General features: G+C 47.4%; 2 protein-coding genes across 2 annotated transcripts; both read right to left on the bottom strand.

The window, feature by feature from the left end:
* Positions 1-4,229: 4,229 nt before the first annotated feature.
* On the bottom strand, positions 4,230-7,057 carry LOC123761546 (pro-resilin). The gene is made up of 3 exons (XM_069329305.1): positions 6,908-7,057; positions 5,970-6,253; positions 4,230-4,855 (listed from the first exon to the last, which is right to left on the bottom strand). The coding sequence occupies exons 1-3, from the start codon at positions 6,962-6,964 to the stop codon at positions 4,654-4,656; spliced, it is 543 nt and encodes a 180-aa protein (XP_069185406.1). The 5' UTR covers positions 6,965-7,057; the 3' UTR covers positions 4,230-4,653.
* Positions 7,058-15,318: 8,261 nt separating this feature from the next.
* Positions 15,319-17,979, bottom strand: LOC123761555 (cuticle protein 7). Its single transcript, XM_045747574.2, has 3 exons — positions 17,848-17,979; positions 16,488-16,690; positions 15,319-16,058 (listed from the first exon to the last, which is right to left on the bottom strand). The coding sequence occupies exons 1-3, from the start codon at positions 17,977-17,979 to the stop codon at positions 15,740-15,742; spliced, it is 654 nt and encodes a 217-aa protein (XP_045603530.2). The 3' UTR covers positions 15,319-15,739.

The following is a 17,979-nucleotide window of genomic DNA, read 5'->3' as shown; positions in this document are numbered from 1 at the left end:
CCCCCCTCCCCCCTCCCCCCTCCCCCCTCCCCCCTCCCCCCTCCCCCCTCCCCCCTCCCCCCTCCCCCCTCCCCCCTCATGTCATTGACTCATGACAAATGTGTTGGCATTTGCGCAAGACTGATATTTGCTGTGATGAGTCTTGTGTCTGTATACCATTAGATACACACGCTCGGACCCATTACCTTGCACCACACAGCTCTTAAGGAATGAAAATGATGTACATGTCTGAGCTGAGGAAGGTGTGGCTGGAGGTGGGGGGGGGGTTGTGATGATCAGGGAGACTTTACTACTCATCGCGTGAGAAAAAGGAGTCATTGTGGTACTGAAGGTGGTTGGGGGAGATGAGTGACAAGAGAGTTCCCAGCCTCTCCCTCGTGCTGGCCTCGCATCCCAAGCAGGTCAACCTGTAGTTAGCAACGTCAGCTAACAGATGAGCAACAGGCAACAAATCAACCCGTTCTCGCACTTTCTTTAAGTCAATATTGACTTAATTAAATACGTGCATATGTGACATACTAATTTATTGTGAATATTTTAGTTTACCTTGAAAAGCTTCATAGAAAACACCGACCTTACCTAACCTTCTTAGTATGTTAAGATAAGCATCTTATTGCTTCGTAATTACAATTATTACTTAACCTATTATAGGTATAGGTTAAGTAATAATTATAATTACGAAGCAATAAGATGCTTATCTTAACATACTAAGAAGGTTAGGTAAGGTCGGATGTACAAATATCACAATATAAATGATGTTGAAGATGAAAAATAAATCAGATATTACAAAAGTTGCTTAGGTGAAGGTCCGCTAACTCGCTCTAATTCCAAGACATTGTCAGAGTCAGAAAGTTTTAGTAGCAGCAAGTTGTTTTGTGACATTTTGAAGTCTTGAATAAATCGTTCGATAGAATTCATCTTTGCTTTTTACGAAATTCATGTAATGGTACCTGGAGAACACTTATTATTACTTTCATGTTCCTCCTATATACGATCAGTTTTGTACTTATCCAACAACTCCCACTCATGTGCTTATCCATCCACTCCCACTCATAATCCACCACATGGACTGGACGGTAGAGCGAAGGTCTCGCGTCATGCAGGTCAGCGTTCAATCCCCGACCGTCCAAGTGGTTTGACACCATTCCAATTTGACACCCTGCCCAATTCCAAATCGTTTTCCTGACCCCTTCCCAGTACTATAGAATCGTAATGGTTTGGCGCTTTCTCCTGATAATTCCCTCCCTCCCTCCCACTCATAAACGGACTGGTTAACCATACCGTCCTCGCATATAAAGATCCAAACTCGTTAATCCAGCCACCAAACCCAGCCCGTCCTCCAAACAAAGACCCAAAAGTGATTCCATCCACCCGCCAAACCCGCTGTTTATGACTGATGACATCTTGAGGTTATCTTGAGATGATTTCGGGGCTTTAGTGTCCCCGCGGCCCGGTCCTCGACCAGGCCTCCACCCCCAGGAAGCAGCCCGTGACAGCTGACTAACACCCAGGTACCTATTTACTGCTAGGTAACAGGGGCATAGGGTGAAAGAAACTCTGCCCATTGTTTCTCGCCGGCGCCTGGAATCGAACCCAGGACCACAGGATCACAAGTCCAGCGTGCTGTCCGCTCGGCCGACCGGCTCCCGCAAACGAACACTTCGAACACTTCCGGAACAAGGGCTTCATTGACGAATTTTGTTCGAACCACAACGCTGTAAATGCTTCACCCACGTACTACAAATACAAATAATCGCAACAGAACCTAAACACCTAGGTTAGGTTAGGTTACCTATATATGCACAATATGCTAATATATTATAATATTAATTTATATTTGAGAAAATTCCTGTTTTGAATGAACAGCATGTAAAAATTTATGAATGCGTCTGTGGGGTCGACCGCTGGATGGAATGGACTTAAGTCGGGTTGGCTTATCAAGGTCTCTCTTGAACACTGTGAGGGGCGGCCAGTTTTGCCCCTTATGTGTAGTGGAAGCGTGTTGAACACTCTCTTGGGTCTCTGAAGTTGATAGAGTTCTCTCTCAGAGTACCTGTTGCACCTCTGCTCTTCAACGGGGGTATTCTGCACATCCTGCCATGCCTCCTGGTCTCAAGTAGTGTTATTTCTGTGTGCAGGTTTGGGACCAGCCCCTCTACTATTTTCCATGTGTAAATTATTATGTATCTCTCCCGCCCGCGCTCAGGAGAATACAAATTAATCGGTCCCAATAGTTTGATATTTTAGAGTGGATTCTAGCAGTAAACGAATCTCTGCACGCTCTCCAGGTCAGCAATTTCTCCAGCTTTGAAAGGTGCTGTCATCGCGCAGCAGTACTCCATTCTAGAGAGCACTGGCATCTTGAAAAGTATCATCATCGGTATAGCATCTCTAGTGTGAAAGGTTCTTGTTATCCAACCTGTCATTTTTCTTGCAGTTGTGACAGCTACTTTATTGTGTTCTTTAAAGGTAAGGTCTTTCGACATGAGTACACTTAAATCCTTTACATTGTCTTTTCGTTCTATGTTATAATTTGACTGCGTTTTGTACGTGGTTTCCGTTTTTATATTTTCATTTTTTCCGTAGCGCATGAGCTGGAACTTATCTTCGTTAAACACCATATTATTTTCTGTAGCCCATAGAATGACTTGATCTACATCTGACTGGAGGTTTGCCGTGTCCTCTATGTTGTCTACTCTCATGAAAATCATAGTGTCATCTGCAAAGTATGATACAGTACCATAGATTATATCCTTGTCTATGTCTGATATGAGGATGCGAAAAAGTACTGGAGCAAGCACAGTACCCTGGGGGACTGAGCTCTTCACGGTTGATGGACCGGATTTTATTTTGTTGACTATTATGCATTGGGTTCTGTTAGTCAGGAAATTGTAGATCCATCTGCCCATTTTTCCGGTAATTCCTTTTGAACGCATTTTATGTGCAATAACACCATGATCACATTTGTCGAAGGCTTTTGCGAAATCTGTGTAAATTACATCAGTATTTTGTTTGTCTTCCATGGCATCTAATGTCATGTCATAGTGGTCCAGCAACTGTGACAGGCAAGAGCGCCCTGTTCTGAAACCATGTTGTCCGGGGTTATGGAGATGCTGTGATTCCATGTATTTTGTGATCTTACTTCTAAGCACTCTCTCAAAGATTTTTATGTGTGATGTTAGTGCTTTCGGTCTGTAATTGTTTGCCTCTGCCTTATTTCCTCCTTTATGGAGTGGTGCTATCTCCGCTGTTTTTAGTATGTCGGGGATAATGCCAGTATCTAGGCTCTGTCTCCAAAGAATATGAAGGGCCTGCGATAGTGGTACGCGAACCTTTGCGCTGGGTACGCGAATCTTTGCACTGGGTGCTCGAACCCTTGCACTGGGTGCTCGAACCCTTGCACTGGGTACTCCCATGCAACTCCCTACTGATTTTCTCACTGATAAATCACGTTAATGAGATTGTGGGAATATACAGTATCATTATTATGAAAATATGGTGTGGACTGTTACAAGACGTAGCGGTGCAGATGAACAGAAGATTTGAAAAAAAGGCTAAAGACTAATGTTATGTTGATGACTATGTCTTGATGGCATTATCTCTCCCAAGACAACCGTTATCATTCAAGTTTTCCAGACTTGTTGCCATCTTAGAAAAGGTCGGAAATGCCATTCATAAATAGGAAACACATTGAGAGGGATGTCTTCCTCTATTAGCATGGAGCAACCCAGCAAACACATAACATATAACCTCAATGTTATGTTGTATGTTGAGGGTATGTGGTGTGCTTACCGGGAAGTCGTATGAATTACTCATTAGTAGTAGGCATCCATCAGTCTCAGGAGACTATAGAGTTACGCTCTGGTTGTCGGTCTGGAGTGGCCTCTCCAGGGCGCAGGGTAGGTCGATATGGAGGAGAAGATGTTACCCATGCAGCAGGTCCTCCCTTTCTACGGCGCCGAAAGTCTCCAATGGATAGGCAAACGCTAATACAATTGGTTCCAGCGCTAATATTGGTTCCAGCGCTAATATGATTGGTTCCAGAACACAATTACGAATGCATCTTTGGCTTTAAGTGGCAGTTTGACAAGTATGGCCTGAGGATGGCATGGTTCCCCACTTTCCGTTGTACACATCTTTATTTACACTGATTTATGTTAATGTATTGACACTAAGTTAGTTCCCATTACTGGATTCAATAACTTTACATGTATAGAAAAGACGGTTGATGAAATTGTAAAATATTTGTATTAACATTTATCTAAAACTGTTCGTAGAAAATTGTGGTACAAGAACATTCCAACAAATATCACAGGACTTAAAGATAAACATTTGCGAGGAATCAAAGCTCTGGCTGAAGGAAGAAGCTGTGAAGGAGGAGGATGAGCTATGGAAGCGCGGCCTGACTCACGCTACCAGGAGCAGTCATATCCCTACACCAACTAACGTGAATGGACCAGCTTGTTCGTGATCGAAGCAGAGATCTGTCGACACATCCTTGCTTGGGATCCGCTTCCATCCCACCGGGATCGTTCGGTATGAGAAAAGCAGTTGATAACCGCTGATAGTAACCCTGCACAAGTTGCAACCATTAAGATGGAAGAAGTGAGACCATCACTGGTAGTAAATGCTGACGAGTCACTTGTGGGAGAGCTATTGGTAGTATCCCTGCCCTGAACCGCCACCCTGGCCGCCACCGCCACCGCCGCCACCACCACCTTGACTGTAGCCCCCTTGACCGGAACCACTAGGAAACTGGGCCTGGCCCTCGTAAGTGACGGTAGGGTGGAAGCCCCACTGGTCGACGAAATAATCAACCACCAGTCGGCGGCCGTCGGGTAACTGGACGTAGTAACTGTGGACAAGAAATATTCATTAACAGCAGCTCCTAACTCCAGTCGCTGGATTCTTTGCTAAACGTAGAAATAAGAACTTTATAGGAGAAATTATTCACGTTGTGAAAGGGGGCCCGCTACCACTGGATGAGAACACCTGGCGTATTGTAGGGTTTACCCGGAGAGTGAGCACTACCACCATGACCCTAGAGTGAAGATCAGCTCACTTTATTTGTGGCTTCGCTCTCTGAATTTGTATCTTATTCATTCAGTCTGGATAATAAGAAGCTCTTTGTCCATATTAAACAAGATAACTCTAGGAATTAGTTCGTCGATTTCTCATTGGCCCAACCACTTGAGCTGGACGGTAGAGCAACGGTCTCGCTTCATGCAGGTCGGCATTCAATCCCGGACCGTCCAAGTAGTTGGGCACCATTCCTTTCTCCAATCCCAAATCTTTATCCTAACCCCTTCTGAGTGCTATATAGTCGTACTGGCTTTCCCCCCTGGTCATCCCTCCCCTCCCCTCGTCAATTTCTCATCGCATCTATAATCAGAGTCGTATTCCATCAATAACTATAGCAGAGTACAGTAGCTCAAGTGACTGGTGATGGAGTCATGTGAACCACTGTGGCAACAGTGGTTCACTGTTGCTCGTCAGCAACAGTGGTATTGTTGCTGACGAGCAACAGCCTGGTGGACCAAACTCTCACAAGTCGAGCCTGGCCTCGGGCCGGGCTTGGGGAGTAGAAGAACTCCCAGAACCCCATCAACCAGGTATCAACCAGGTATCAACACATTGGTGGTTCCTGGCAGGCTCCTGGGGGAACTGGCAGCCACTGTGTAGCACTGTCTCCAGTTCCTACACAACCTAGGCACTGTTGTATATATTTTTCTCCAGCAGCGAGAGAATAAAAATGACGAGTATTTTTATTGGGAAAATGCTGAAGCCGAGTTAGCGGTTGTGGCGGTGCTGAGTGGAGGAGGCTCAACACTCTTGCCTGTCGTGAGTAACAACAAACTCGCCCGACAAAAGACACAGCGAACTCGGCCTCTCAGGAGTCATAGCAAACTTACTTGACAGGATGGACAATGAATTCGTGTGTCAGGAGGTACGACGAACAGGGAACTCACCTTCCGCGCGTGTCGTCGTTGTTCCGTTCCTCTTGGTGGCCGTAGAAGTTGCCTGAAGAAGAATCGTCGACGTCCCACTTGAAGTTGTAGCTGGCCGGAGCAGACGGGTACTGGTTACCCTGTCCGCCGGAACCTCCATATCCTCCGGACCCTCCAGGTCCGCCGGGCCCCCCAGGTCCACCGGGCCCTCCAGGGCCGCTGGGCCCCACAGGCCCTGGAGCGCCATAGCCCTGAGGGCTCGCTCTCGCCTTCGCCATCACTACCAGGAGCACCAGCGCCACAGTCTGATGAGAGGAACACCGTAGAAACTGTAACATTGTGTAATTATTTATATATAATCCAGCTGTAACGAGTGTTTCACCAGCAGGAAGACCGCCTGAGACCTGGTAAGACCGACGACCAGTATGATCACATCACCAGAGTGATGTGATCTTGGTCACATCATCTTGGTGACAGCCAGTCACTGACTCTCAAATCAAGACTGACTGGAAAGTATGTCTTCTGGTAGATAACTTCTACATCAAAACATCAGGAATTACAAATTTCTTGCCCCGCCCCACCGCCGACGTTTTCAGTACCTCTGGGCACATGTCAACTGTTCTGAAACCTTCTTAGTGAAGAGAACGACGTAGCCAGCCTACTGTGCGACATAGTTTTCCGGGCTTGGTAATACACTTACATGACACACTCAGCAATGTACTCAAGACTAATCTTACACCCACAACAAGAGTCTATGGGAACCTGGATCATCTGCCTCAGAACGCCTTTTCAGTCATAAAATTATGAAGAAAAATGTGGAGAAAATGCATCATGAACTTCCCAATAACAATTTGTTTTGTTCATGAAATAAATCAAACTATCGCATATTAATCTGGAACAACTCAGCATAGTTGTTTAAGAGAACGTGAACAACTGAACGCTGGTTAGAGACCACGTACCTTCATGCTTGTGTCTTGGATGCGCGCGTCGAGTGAACTACCATCGGTCACACACATTCCTCCGGCTTATATAGTTGAAGCTCTCCACCACCCGTGAGAGAAGGCTGAGGGGGGAGAGGTCCGCCCTACTGGTAGTGATGTCAACCGGCAGCGTCACACACAACGCAGATATATCTGGGTCATCCAAGGCGGTTGGTGAGCCTTGCATCAGCCCCTGCATGTTGCACGTCAATTGTTGTTGTGGATCATCCCCGTCGCGAGCGCTACAAGCTGTCATCATCTTGCCAGAGGCGGGCCCTCGAGGAATGCTAAGTGGAGTGAGTCGGACATATATGCGCTTCTTTCACCCTCTCAACATATTATACGAATTATTCCTGCCAGTCTATTATATATTATTATTATCATTGTTATTGCTATTATTTGTTTACAAACAAGAGACGCTAGACGTGAAGGTATAGAGTTACAGCTGTAGAACTGGACAATCTTAGGTGGATTAGTGGCATTCGGGGGAGAAGGGGAGTGGGGTTGACAGAGAAGGAATCCACCAAAATAATAACACTCGTTATTAACCTCACTGGAAATTCAAATTGGTTCTTACAGTTCCTGCGACGGCGCTGGAACCAATCGTATTGGTGTTTGCCTTACCATTGGAGACTTTCGGCGCCGTGGAGAGTGGGGACCTGCTGCATGGGTAACAGCTTCTTTTCCCTATCAACCTACCCTGGCTTTGCGCCCTGGAGAGGCCACTCCAGACCGACAACCAGAGCGCAACTCCATAGTCTCCTGAGACTGATGGATGTCTACTATATAGAGACTTGGAATAAAGACTCACTTATGTATTTGTGTATTTTATGTAAAGATACATATGTCTGGATTTTTATCCTATGTTATAGTTGTGAGAAGACATTGACATTACTCACATATAGAGAATGTTTTGGTCAAGCCCTCAAGATCAAGCCACAGGGCGAAGAACATTTGAGATTTGCAGTGGCTCTGTTGTTGCAGTTGTTGAACAACCACTGCATATTCCTCACTGCGCCACTCGCTGCACCTACAACACCACCTACCAATGAACTAAAACCGACAAACGTGTTCCCACTGATGGTATTCCAGAGATAGGGGATTCGATCCCACCCCTTACTGAAATATTTTATCAGATGCAGCCTTTCACACGGCCTATCCAAACCTCTCTTAGACCTACTATACGCAGTCTTACACCTAATGTAGACTTAAGGGGAAACATTTGATCGTCGACGTCCCACTTGAAGTTGTAGCTGGCCGGAGCCGAGGAGCACTGGTTACCCTGTCCGCCAGAACCTCCATATCCTCCGTACAACAACCTATCCAGCTGATGCTGGATAGATAGTTGCCTTTTATCGGACCCTTTGTAATAACCTTTTAAGCTGCAATACTCCATTATTGCACGTTTGACAAAATTGTTTCTGTAACAACTCCCATTTTAGGGGTAGCCAGAGTACAGGGCAAGAACACTTCAAATTTGCTTCTCCCTTGTTGAACAACCACTGTTTTAAACCCCCCACTGTGTCTACCACCTCGCCATCCTGTTCATGTACCAGTGAGTTCTATAGTTTTCTTGAGTCAGTGATGATGAAGGGAAGTTAGGAGAGAGGCGAGAAAGGTGGAGAGGGGCGTAAAGGGGAGGGAGGAATAAGGGATAAGGGAAGAGATACGAGATAGATTAAGAGATAAGAAAGGGGGGAATATGGAAGAGATTGTGGGAAGGAGGAGAGGGGAGAGGGAGGTCTTTATCTCCCAGCCCTCTTATCTTTTCCCTTCTCCCTCTTTCTCACCATCTCCCCCTTCCTCTTACTCTATCCTATCCCCCCTCCCCTTTCCCCATTCCATCTTTCTTTCCCTCTTTTCCAAAAAATCTATCTCTCCTCTCTCTTCCTCATCTTTTTCCCCCTCTCCTTCCCCTCCCCCCAAACATTCCCCTTCACCCCTTTCCTCTCTCCTCCTTCTCCTTCCATTTCCCCCCTTTCCATTATTCTTTCCCTCGTGTCTCCCCAATATCTCTCCACTCCCTCTCTCTCCCCTTCTCCCCCCCTCTCCTCCATCTCCCTTTTACCTCCCCTCTCAAACTTTCTCTCTTCTCTCCCTAACACAAGCCTCTCCTCCCAAAGAGAGAGAGAGAGAGAGAGGAGAGAGAGAGAGAGAGAGAGAGAGAGAGAGAGAGAGAGAGAGAGAGAGAGAGAGAGAGAGAGAGAGAGAGAGAGAGAGAGAGAGAGAGAGAGAGAGAGAGAGAGAGAGAGAGAGAGAGAGAGAAGAGAGAGAGAGAGAGAGAGAGAGAGAGAGAGAGAGAGAGAGAGAGAGAGAGAGAGAGAGAGAGAGAGAGAGAGAAAGAGAGAGAAAGAGAGAGAGAGAGAGAGACAGAGAGAGAGACAGAGAGAGAGAGAGAGAGAGAGAGAGAGAGAGAGAGAGAGAGAGAGAGAGAGAGAGAGAGAGAGAGAGAGAGAGAGAGAGAGAGAGAGAGAGAGAGAGAGAGAGAGAGAGAGAGAGAGAGAGAGAGAGAGAGAGAGACAGAGAGACAGAGAGAGAGAGACAGAGACAGAGACCCGTCATGGTCCCACGAGATGGGGAAAAACGCACACTATTCAAACACAATTGATGGCGTTCTCAGCCACCCGCCCCCCACCGCCACCTCAGCAACCCCCCAACCACCACGCCACCCCCCACACCACCACCGTCGTCACCTCCACCACCGCCGTGACAGGCAGATCAAGCATAATTGTCTCTGATTTCGTTGGCAGGTAATATATTGGTGGCGTTATGAGACGCAAGAAACCTGGTGAAGGTGTTCGTTGACTCTCCGTTAGCAATGTGATGATTGGAAATACTGGAGCAGGAAATATAGAAGTGATGTGCTCGAAATTTTGGAGTCTGGAGAAGTAACGAGGCTCTAGATGATACAGAGGGTAACGCAGTGACTGGTAACGCAATGGGTGGAAAAGCGGCAGCTATCTTTCACGCCTTTAAAGGAGTCCGAGGGAATGACATGACCTGCGTTATTGTGTATGTCCTAGTTACTAGTGACACAGTACCAGTAATGCCTGTTACTTGACAGAATCAGTATTACCAGTCACTGTTGAAAGAGCATTATTATTATTGAAAGAGCATATAGTGCAGGAAGAGCACTGTATGAAAGAGCAAGGCGTTTCGTGACACCCGGGGCCGAGGCGCTGCACCAACTCCTCTGATAATCGCCTTCTTGGTGAGGCCGGTGTTCGGACTCTAGACCCGGATGTGTGAGGTAATACGAACACCGGCGCGTATCATCACTGTTACGCACTCGTCCAGGGGCGTATGAGAGGGCCGCGTCCGTCTCCCGGGGATGCGTAACTGAGCGTCAGGGCGTAAGACGGGCCGGGGATGAGGCAAGGCCTCATCTCCTGTTGAGAGCATCTCATGCTCTCAACATCCTATAGGGATGTTGAGAGCAGCGCTGGTACCAGCGGCAGGGAGGCTGGTGATGCTGGTGGTGGTGGTGATGATGCTGGTGGTGGTGGTGCTGCTGCTGCTGGTGGTGCTGGTGGTGGTGGTGCTGCTGCTGCTGGTGGTGCTGGTGGTGGTGGTGATGCTGCTGGTGGTGGTGGTGGTGCTGGTGGTGGTGGTGGTGCTGGTGGTGGTGGTGATGCTGCTGGTGGTGCTGGTGGTGGTGGTAGTGGTGGTGGTGATGCTGCTGGTGGTGCTGGTGGTGGTGGTGGTGGTGGTGGTGATGCTGGTGCTGCTGGTGGTGGTGGTGATGCTGGTGGTGGTGCTGCTGGTGGTGATGCTGGTGGTGGTGGTGATGCTGGTGGTGGTGGTGGTGGTGATGCTGGTGGTGGTGCTGCTGGTGGTGGTGGTGGTGGTGGTGATGCTGGTGCTGGTGGTGCTGGTGGTGGTGGTGATGCTGGTGGTGGTGCTGCTGGTGGTGATGCTGGTGGTGGTGGTGATGCTGGTGGTGGTGCTGGTGGTGGTGGTGATGCTGCTGGTGGTGCTGGTAGTGGTGGTGGTGGTGGTGGTGCTGCTGCTGCTGCTGCTGGTGGTGGTGGTGGTGGTGGTGGTGGTGATGCTTCTCTTCCCCACCAACACATCCCTCTCACCCCCCTTCCCTTCCTCAGGTACACCTTGTGAGCTTGACGTTAGAAACTTGTAAAGGAATCATTCAGAATCTTGTATACCCACATATGTCAGACCAGTCCACCAGCATGCAGCTCCAGCCTGGAGTCCATTCTTAGTTAAGCACATGACAAAGTTAGAGAAGACTAAGAGGTATGCTACCAGACTAGTCCCAGAACTGACAGATATGAGTTACGAGGAAAGGCAACGGGAACTAAACCTCACGTCCCTGGAAGACAGAAGAGTTAGCGGAGACATGATCACCATTTACAAAATTCTCAGAGGATTTGAAAGGGTGGACAAAGACAAACTATTTAGAATGTATGGAACACGAACAAGGGGACACAGGTGGAAACTGAGTACCCAAATGAGCCACAGGGACGTTAGAAAGACCTTTTTCAGTGTCAGAGTAGTTAACAAGTGGAATGCATTAGACAGTGATGTGGTGGAGGCTGACTCCATACACAGTTTCAAATGTAGATATGATAGAGCCCAATAGGCTCAGGAACCTGTACAGCAGGTGATTGACAGTTGAGAGGCGGGACCAAAGTGCCAGAGCTCAACCCCCTCAAGCACAACTAGGTGAATACCTCTCCCAACCAACACTGTTCCCCCCTCACCATCAAACACCCCCCCCCTCTCCTCCTCACCATCAAACACCCCCCCCCCCTCTCCTCCTCACCATCAATCAACCTCCAACTCCTCTTTGTGTCTACAACCATCAATCGCGCGGGAAGAATATAATAGCATATATATATCAACTTAATTCCTTATTATTATGTCAGTGTTCTATCGAACTATTACTTCTGGGCGGCAACAATAACGTCTAGAGTGGAGTGAATTACACCGGAGGTCATTATGGCTTTGTTTTGTATTCTACTTCATTGTTTACCAACAATATGTAACCACGTGGTACTGTACCATTTGTAACCCGCGCGGTACGGACACGGCTGTGTGTGTACCACTATGGTACTCCACCATTCATAACCCGTGCGGTGCGCATAGCGACATTTTCCTCACCCTAGATAAGAAGTGAACTTAATACAGTTACTTGTGAGTTCTGTGAGTGCCCGGCAACACTGAGTGACTGTTTGGCTGAATCTCTAGGTACGTGAGTGTATATCACCTGATCGTGAGTGTGTTTAGGTACCTGAGTGTATATCACCTGATCGTGAGTGTGTTTAGGTACCTGTGTATATCACCTGATCGTGAATGTGTTTAGGTACCTGAGTGTATATCACCTGATCGTGAATGTGTTTAGGTACCTGAGTGTATATCACCTGATCGTGAGTGTGTTTAGGTACCTGAGTGTATATTACCTGATCGTGAATGTGTTTAGGTACCTGAGTGTATATCACCTGATCGTGAGTGTGTTTAGGTACCTGAGTGTATATTACCTGATCGTGAGTGTGTTTAGGTACCTGAGTGTATATTACCTGATCGTGAATGTGTTTAGTTGCTCTATTGGGATAGACAGTTAATTAATATCCAGAGATTGTAGCAATACCAATATGATGAAGCAGAGTCGCGTATTAATAGTTCAGTCTAGGGTGCTGGTAGTTCAGTCTAGGGTGCTGGTAGTTCAGTCTAGGGTGCTGGTAGTTCAGTCTAGGGTGCTGGTAGTTCAGTCTAGGGTGCTGGTAGTTCAGTCTAGGGTGCTGGTAGTTCATTCTAGGGTGCTGGTAGTTCAGTCTAGGGTGCTGGTAGTTCAGTCTAGGGTGCTGGTAGTTCAGTCTAGGGTGCTGGTAGTTCAGTCTAGGGTGCTGGTAGTTCAGTCTAGGGTGCTGGTAGTTCAGTCTAGGGTGCTGGTAGTTCAGTCTAGGGTGCTGGTAGTTCAGTCTAGGGTTCTGAATGCTAATCTTTCACTAAACACACGCAGCACAAATGATAGAATAACCATATATCTGTGAGTTAGACAATGAGTCTCAGCTCTACTGGTGTACCACTGACAGTACACAGCACTGCGTAACTTAGTTAATGACAATTGTGTTCAGGATTGTCCAGTTGCGGGTTCTTGATCACAGGTAGCACCAATCAAACGAGTAGAGTGTCACGGTTCCATAGAGAACACAATAAACTTCCTGGTGACTCTGGGGAACAGCTTGACTTTTTCAGCGATCAAAAAATACAATTCAAAATAGGTATTTCTTCTTACTATATAGCAAAACTTTATACACAGATCTCCACAAAATTTTCCAAAAAGCTCTACACATGATACTTTGCCCAAATAGGCCCAGATGTGCTCTTGATGTCATCGACACCCTGGCCCCGTACCCAAGAGAGAGAGAGAGAGAGAGGCCGTGGTCAAAACGTTTTTCTAAGTATTGCTGACGGCTCTTGAAGTTGATATGGCATGCTGGTGTCGAAGACGGTATGAAGGGAATTCGGGGTTTGCCCGCTGGAGAGAGTAGTCGTCGGCTGCGTTCTCTAGTACTTGCTGACCCAGTCTGGTGTGCGGTCATTTAGTGGTGTGGTTCGTGGGGGTTTGAGCCCGCGTTCACCTGTGTGATGGGAGTGTGTCTCCCCCCGGTGCAGCGTTCATTGACGTTTGGACTTGAATTTTCCAGGAATGTGGACTGCCAGCTCGTGGATGTAGTATTGTTTGACGTCTTGACGGTTGCCGTGGCGGACGTAGGAGGTGTCCAACTAATTTCAAGTCACCGTGTGGTCGTTAAGCTATGTTCCTTGGTTGTCTACAGGGATTTCTTCAAGCGCTATGATGGGCACTCCTTCCAGCTGCCTGCCGATGCGGGTTCTGTGGTTGTTTCGGACCACAGTGGCACGTCCACGTATGTCAGCGTTCATGGAACGCCCTTCGAGTTTCCCGAGGTGCTGTTATGGCGCTATTTTGGATAGTTTTGTCGGGTTTTGTCTCAGGATGAACATTCTTTCGTCCAGCCGGCTGAAGAGTGTCCAGAATGGGATACACACGCTGACCATGCAGCTGAAGGCTGATATCCCTTCCTCTGAAAAGCTGATGGGGTATTGCATCATGGTGTTCTACGTTCGGCAGTCACGTACGTGCTTCCGTTGCGGGGTGTCGGGGCACCAGGCTGTGGGGTACAGCGCAGGGAACGTGGACCGAGTGAATCTCTTTCGGGAGGAGGATATTTTCCATCTGGATATGCTGGACCATTGTGTGTTGGCGAGAGTGTGTCCGAGGATGATGTGCCAGTGCGGAGTGCTGTTGTTGGGTCTTTCAATGTTGCAGTGCCGGTTTCTGCAGGCCCCCTGGTTGGGGATGGGGGGGTCGTGGTAGTGGACGGTGTGGCCCCGCCCACATCGCCGGCTTCCCCGCCTCTGGCGCCCCTGCCTGCCCCGTCTCCTGATGAGGTGTCTTCCGTGTGTGTTGATGTGGATGTGCATTAGATGCGGGTCTCCTGTCGTGTGTGGTCCGATGCCCCCACTTGTCGTAGCTGCGGTGCTGCGGGATCGTGCTATACGTGGTGTTGCGCATCCTCCTGGGGGTTCTGTTGCGGTGTCTCGTGATGGGTGTGATAGTTCTGACGACCAGCGGCCTGTCTCCAAGCGTTCGAGACGAGCTCGAAGTGTCTCCTCCTCGTGGTGTGCCCTGGGCTGACGTGCAGTCTTCTGAGGATTCTGATGTGGGTGATGAGAATGATGTGTGAACTCAGTTGTGGACCCGGTTCCCATCTTGCCTCCGCCGGGGGAGGAGATCCCGGACTTTATGTATCGCCCGCGTGACGGTGTCCCCCGGACGGACGAAGTGTGGGACGCTTACATTTTCGTAGTATCCGTATAGTAGGTATCCAGAAAAGTATCGTCGTTCTGTATCCTAATTTATGTTTTTGGTGGGTTGTTCAGTGTTTTCTGTTCAGTGTGTGTGTTTGTAAAGTTTTGGCTCTTCAGTGTTTCTTTTCTGTGATTATTTTTGTATCTTTTGCTGAATATCTAATAAACATTAGTATGGTCCAGGTAACTGCCACTGATTCCTCTGACTAACGAAATGTTACTGTTTTTGTTATTGTACTTTGTGCCCCTGTGTTTGGTGGTGGTGTTCTGTTCTTATGTTCCTGTGAAAAAATAAATTTCTGTGTTCCCATGTACTTGTGCTTTGTTGTGTGATGTGTTGTTCTGTGTTCTGTTTTGCGGGCTGCTTCAGTACCTAATATTTTATTGTATTTATGTCGCATGCCATTTTCATTTATATATAAACATAAAAAAAAATAAAAAAATTGCAGAAACCACTGCTTATACAGAGAAATAACGTAACAAGTGAAACAAAAACAATAACTTCATATATAATTATATATATTTATTTGTGCATATTTAATTTGTCAGTATACAAAAATATAAATGCATCTACATATTTTTTTTCTCTGAAGCACGGAATTGCAATCGATCGATCGCATACTAAACATACATTAGACTCCAACCTACACAATACATGGCATTATAATCTAAAAAGTAGTATGGATGAGCACTGAAAAACTCATAAGTGGAGGGAAGAGGTTATACTTGGCACAAGACTTCTAGATCGAGATGTCAAGAATCCTGCCACGAGTCCTGTCTCTCACGTTAGAGGCATTAAGGTATATAATGAGAGTTTAGAAATAAATAAGGCGTTCATTTCAGTGTGTTGTCCGGGAGCCCATCACGAAGGTCTCTCAGAGAACACCTGAGAGCATCATGTATGTGTGGCTGTGGTTAGTCTAAGTACTGGTGATGGTGAGTCGTTATATTCCCGGTTATTTATTTTCCTGGTGTGGCGTAGAACTGCGAGGGAGCTGGGACTGGTTGCCTGGGAGCTGGGGCAGGCTGAGAGTACCCCTGGCTGGGAGCTGGCACTGGTTGCCTGGGAGCTGGGGCAGGCTGAGAGTACCGTTGGCTGGGAGCTGGGGCAGGCTGAGAGTAACCCTGGCTGGGAGCTGGGGCAGGCTGGGAGTAGCCCCTAGCCGGGGCGCTTGGGTACTGGGCCTCGCCCTCAAAGGTGACAGTAGGGTGATAGCCGGTCTGGTCGACGTAGTAGTCCACCCTCATGAGCCGGGTGTCCGGCAGCCGGACGTAGTAACTGTGGACAGAATTGTGGTCAGTGGACAACTTGCAAGTCAAAGATTCAGAAAAAAAAAATTGAAAATGTTAAATAAACCATCTTGGAAGTGAAAAGAGTAAGATAATGCTATCTAAGTAATACCTGCTAAGTAATATACAGATAATGAAGGATAGTGAAAAAGGAGCCTCGGGAGTTAGAGGTTAACGATCTGAAACTCGCTATAAGCAGTCCACTAAAGGATGTAAAGGAATCCAATTCAATCTTGGGGTTTGTCGGAAGATCTTTTGAGTGTCGATCGTAGAAGGTCATTCTCACCCTAACATTGCACTTACACTTGTGATACTGGAATAATGCACGAGGTGCTGGTAACTCTTCTTTGATCACTGTTCTCTGCACCTGGAGACCGTAGATTCACCTGTCCTTTACTGCCGGTGACCGTAGACTCACCTGCCCTGGGTGTTATCTCCGTCCCTCTGCTCTTGGTGACCGTAGAAGTTGCCTGATGGCTGGTCGTTGACGTCCCACTGGAAGTTGTACTGGGCGGGGGCGTCGGGGTACTGGGGTCCACGTGCCACTGGTTCCTGGTAGTCGTAGGCGCCCTGGGGAGCCGCCGCCACCACCGCCACCGCCAAGATTACCAAAGCCACAATCTGATGAACGTACAGACAAGACATTTGCCGTTAATGTTTGGTTTTCACTGCAATCACATTCCATAGTTGAAATGCTGAAACAAAAAAGCAAAAACACCACACTATATGTAGTCTGGCAGATTGTAACCCCATCCATTAAGAACAACAGAAAATGTCTGTATGCTGATTAACACTGTGAATGAATAGCCACGTCTCTGCTAATACAAAAAAATACAAAAGGTAATTATATAAGCTATTTAAGGACTTTATTCAAGCGTGAAACAAGTGACTGTGGCGCTCGCTAGACTGTCTTGCTACTGGAGGGAGGAACTGGTGACAGTCAATGTTGTCACACTTAGTTTTATACCAAAATAATTATGAAATTATTCAATATTACTGAAGATTTGACCTAAACACAGTATTTGGAGACTGTAAGATACCTTTACTCAGCATCTTATTTTCAATACCTTGCTCAGCAACGTAGCTTCACTACCCAGCTCAGCACCTTAGTTTAATACCCACGTAGCATGAGCATGTTGCTCAGAACGCTAACCAATACTGTCGGAATTTTGTATTATTATATATTTATTTATTTATATATACAAGAGATCTTGGTAGAGCGTAACTCTGACTTCATGCTGTAACCAGCGTCTGTACCCACATAAACTGTAGCTGTAAGGTAGTATCGCTGCCCCCTACAGCTGACTGGGAATTGTGCAATAAAACTTGCCCGCGACAAAGTGCAACGATATCAACTCCCGTTTTAGAAGCTTTTTAGAGTCTATAATCCAAGAAGTTGAATACGATTTCGGTTTGATGCTAGAGGTTTAAGGCCCTAAAGATCGGCAGAAAGGTTACTAAGGCTACAACAAGAGTATACCTTAGTCCCCAACATCATGCAGGACCAAAGTAAACTCGCAGGGTATACCGATTGATAAAGATTGATAAAGATTAAGCCACCCAAAAGGTGGCACGGGCATGAATAGCCCGTAAGTGGTGGCCCTTTTGAGCCATTACCAGTATCAAGAGCTGATACTGGAGATCTGTGGAGGTGCGACTGCACCCTGCGTGACGGGAGATGTCTCCCGTGAGGGTATACCCACACTTCGCAGTATATATATACACTGAGAAGAGGAGCGTACACCTCTCGTTATGCTAGGCGAGGGGCGGTGAGTTACCTTCATGGTTGTACCGGGGAGGAAGTCCTGAGCTGAACTGATGCCCTGGTCACCCGCTCTCAGCCTTATAACGGCAGCGGCTGACATCATCAGTGTCAAGGCAGCGGGCGCGGTGGCCGCCTTGCAGTCCAT

The sequence above is a fragment of the Procambarus clarkii genome, chromosome 22 (assembly GCF_040958095.1).
Source record: "Procambarus clarkii isolate CNS0578487 chromosome 22, FALCON_Pclarkii_2.0, whole genome shotgun sequence".
In the NCBI taxonomy this organism is placed as follows: domain Eukaryota; kingdom Metazoa; phylum Arthropoda; class Malacostraca; order Decapoda; family Cambaridae; genus Procambarus; species Procambarus clarkii.
Note: the sequence above shows the minus strand (reverse complement) of the source record. Positions and strands in the feature narration are given on the sequence as shown.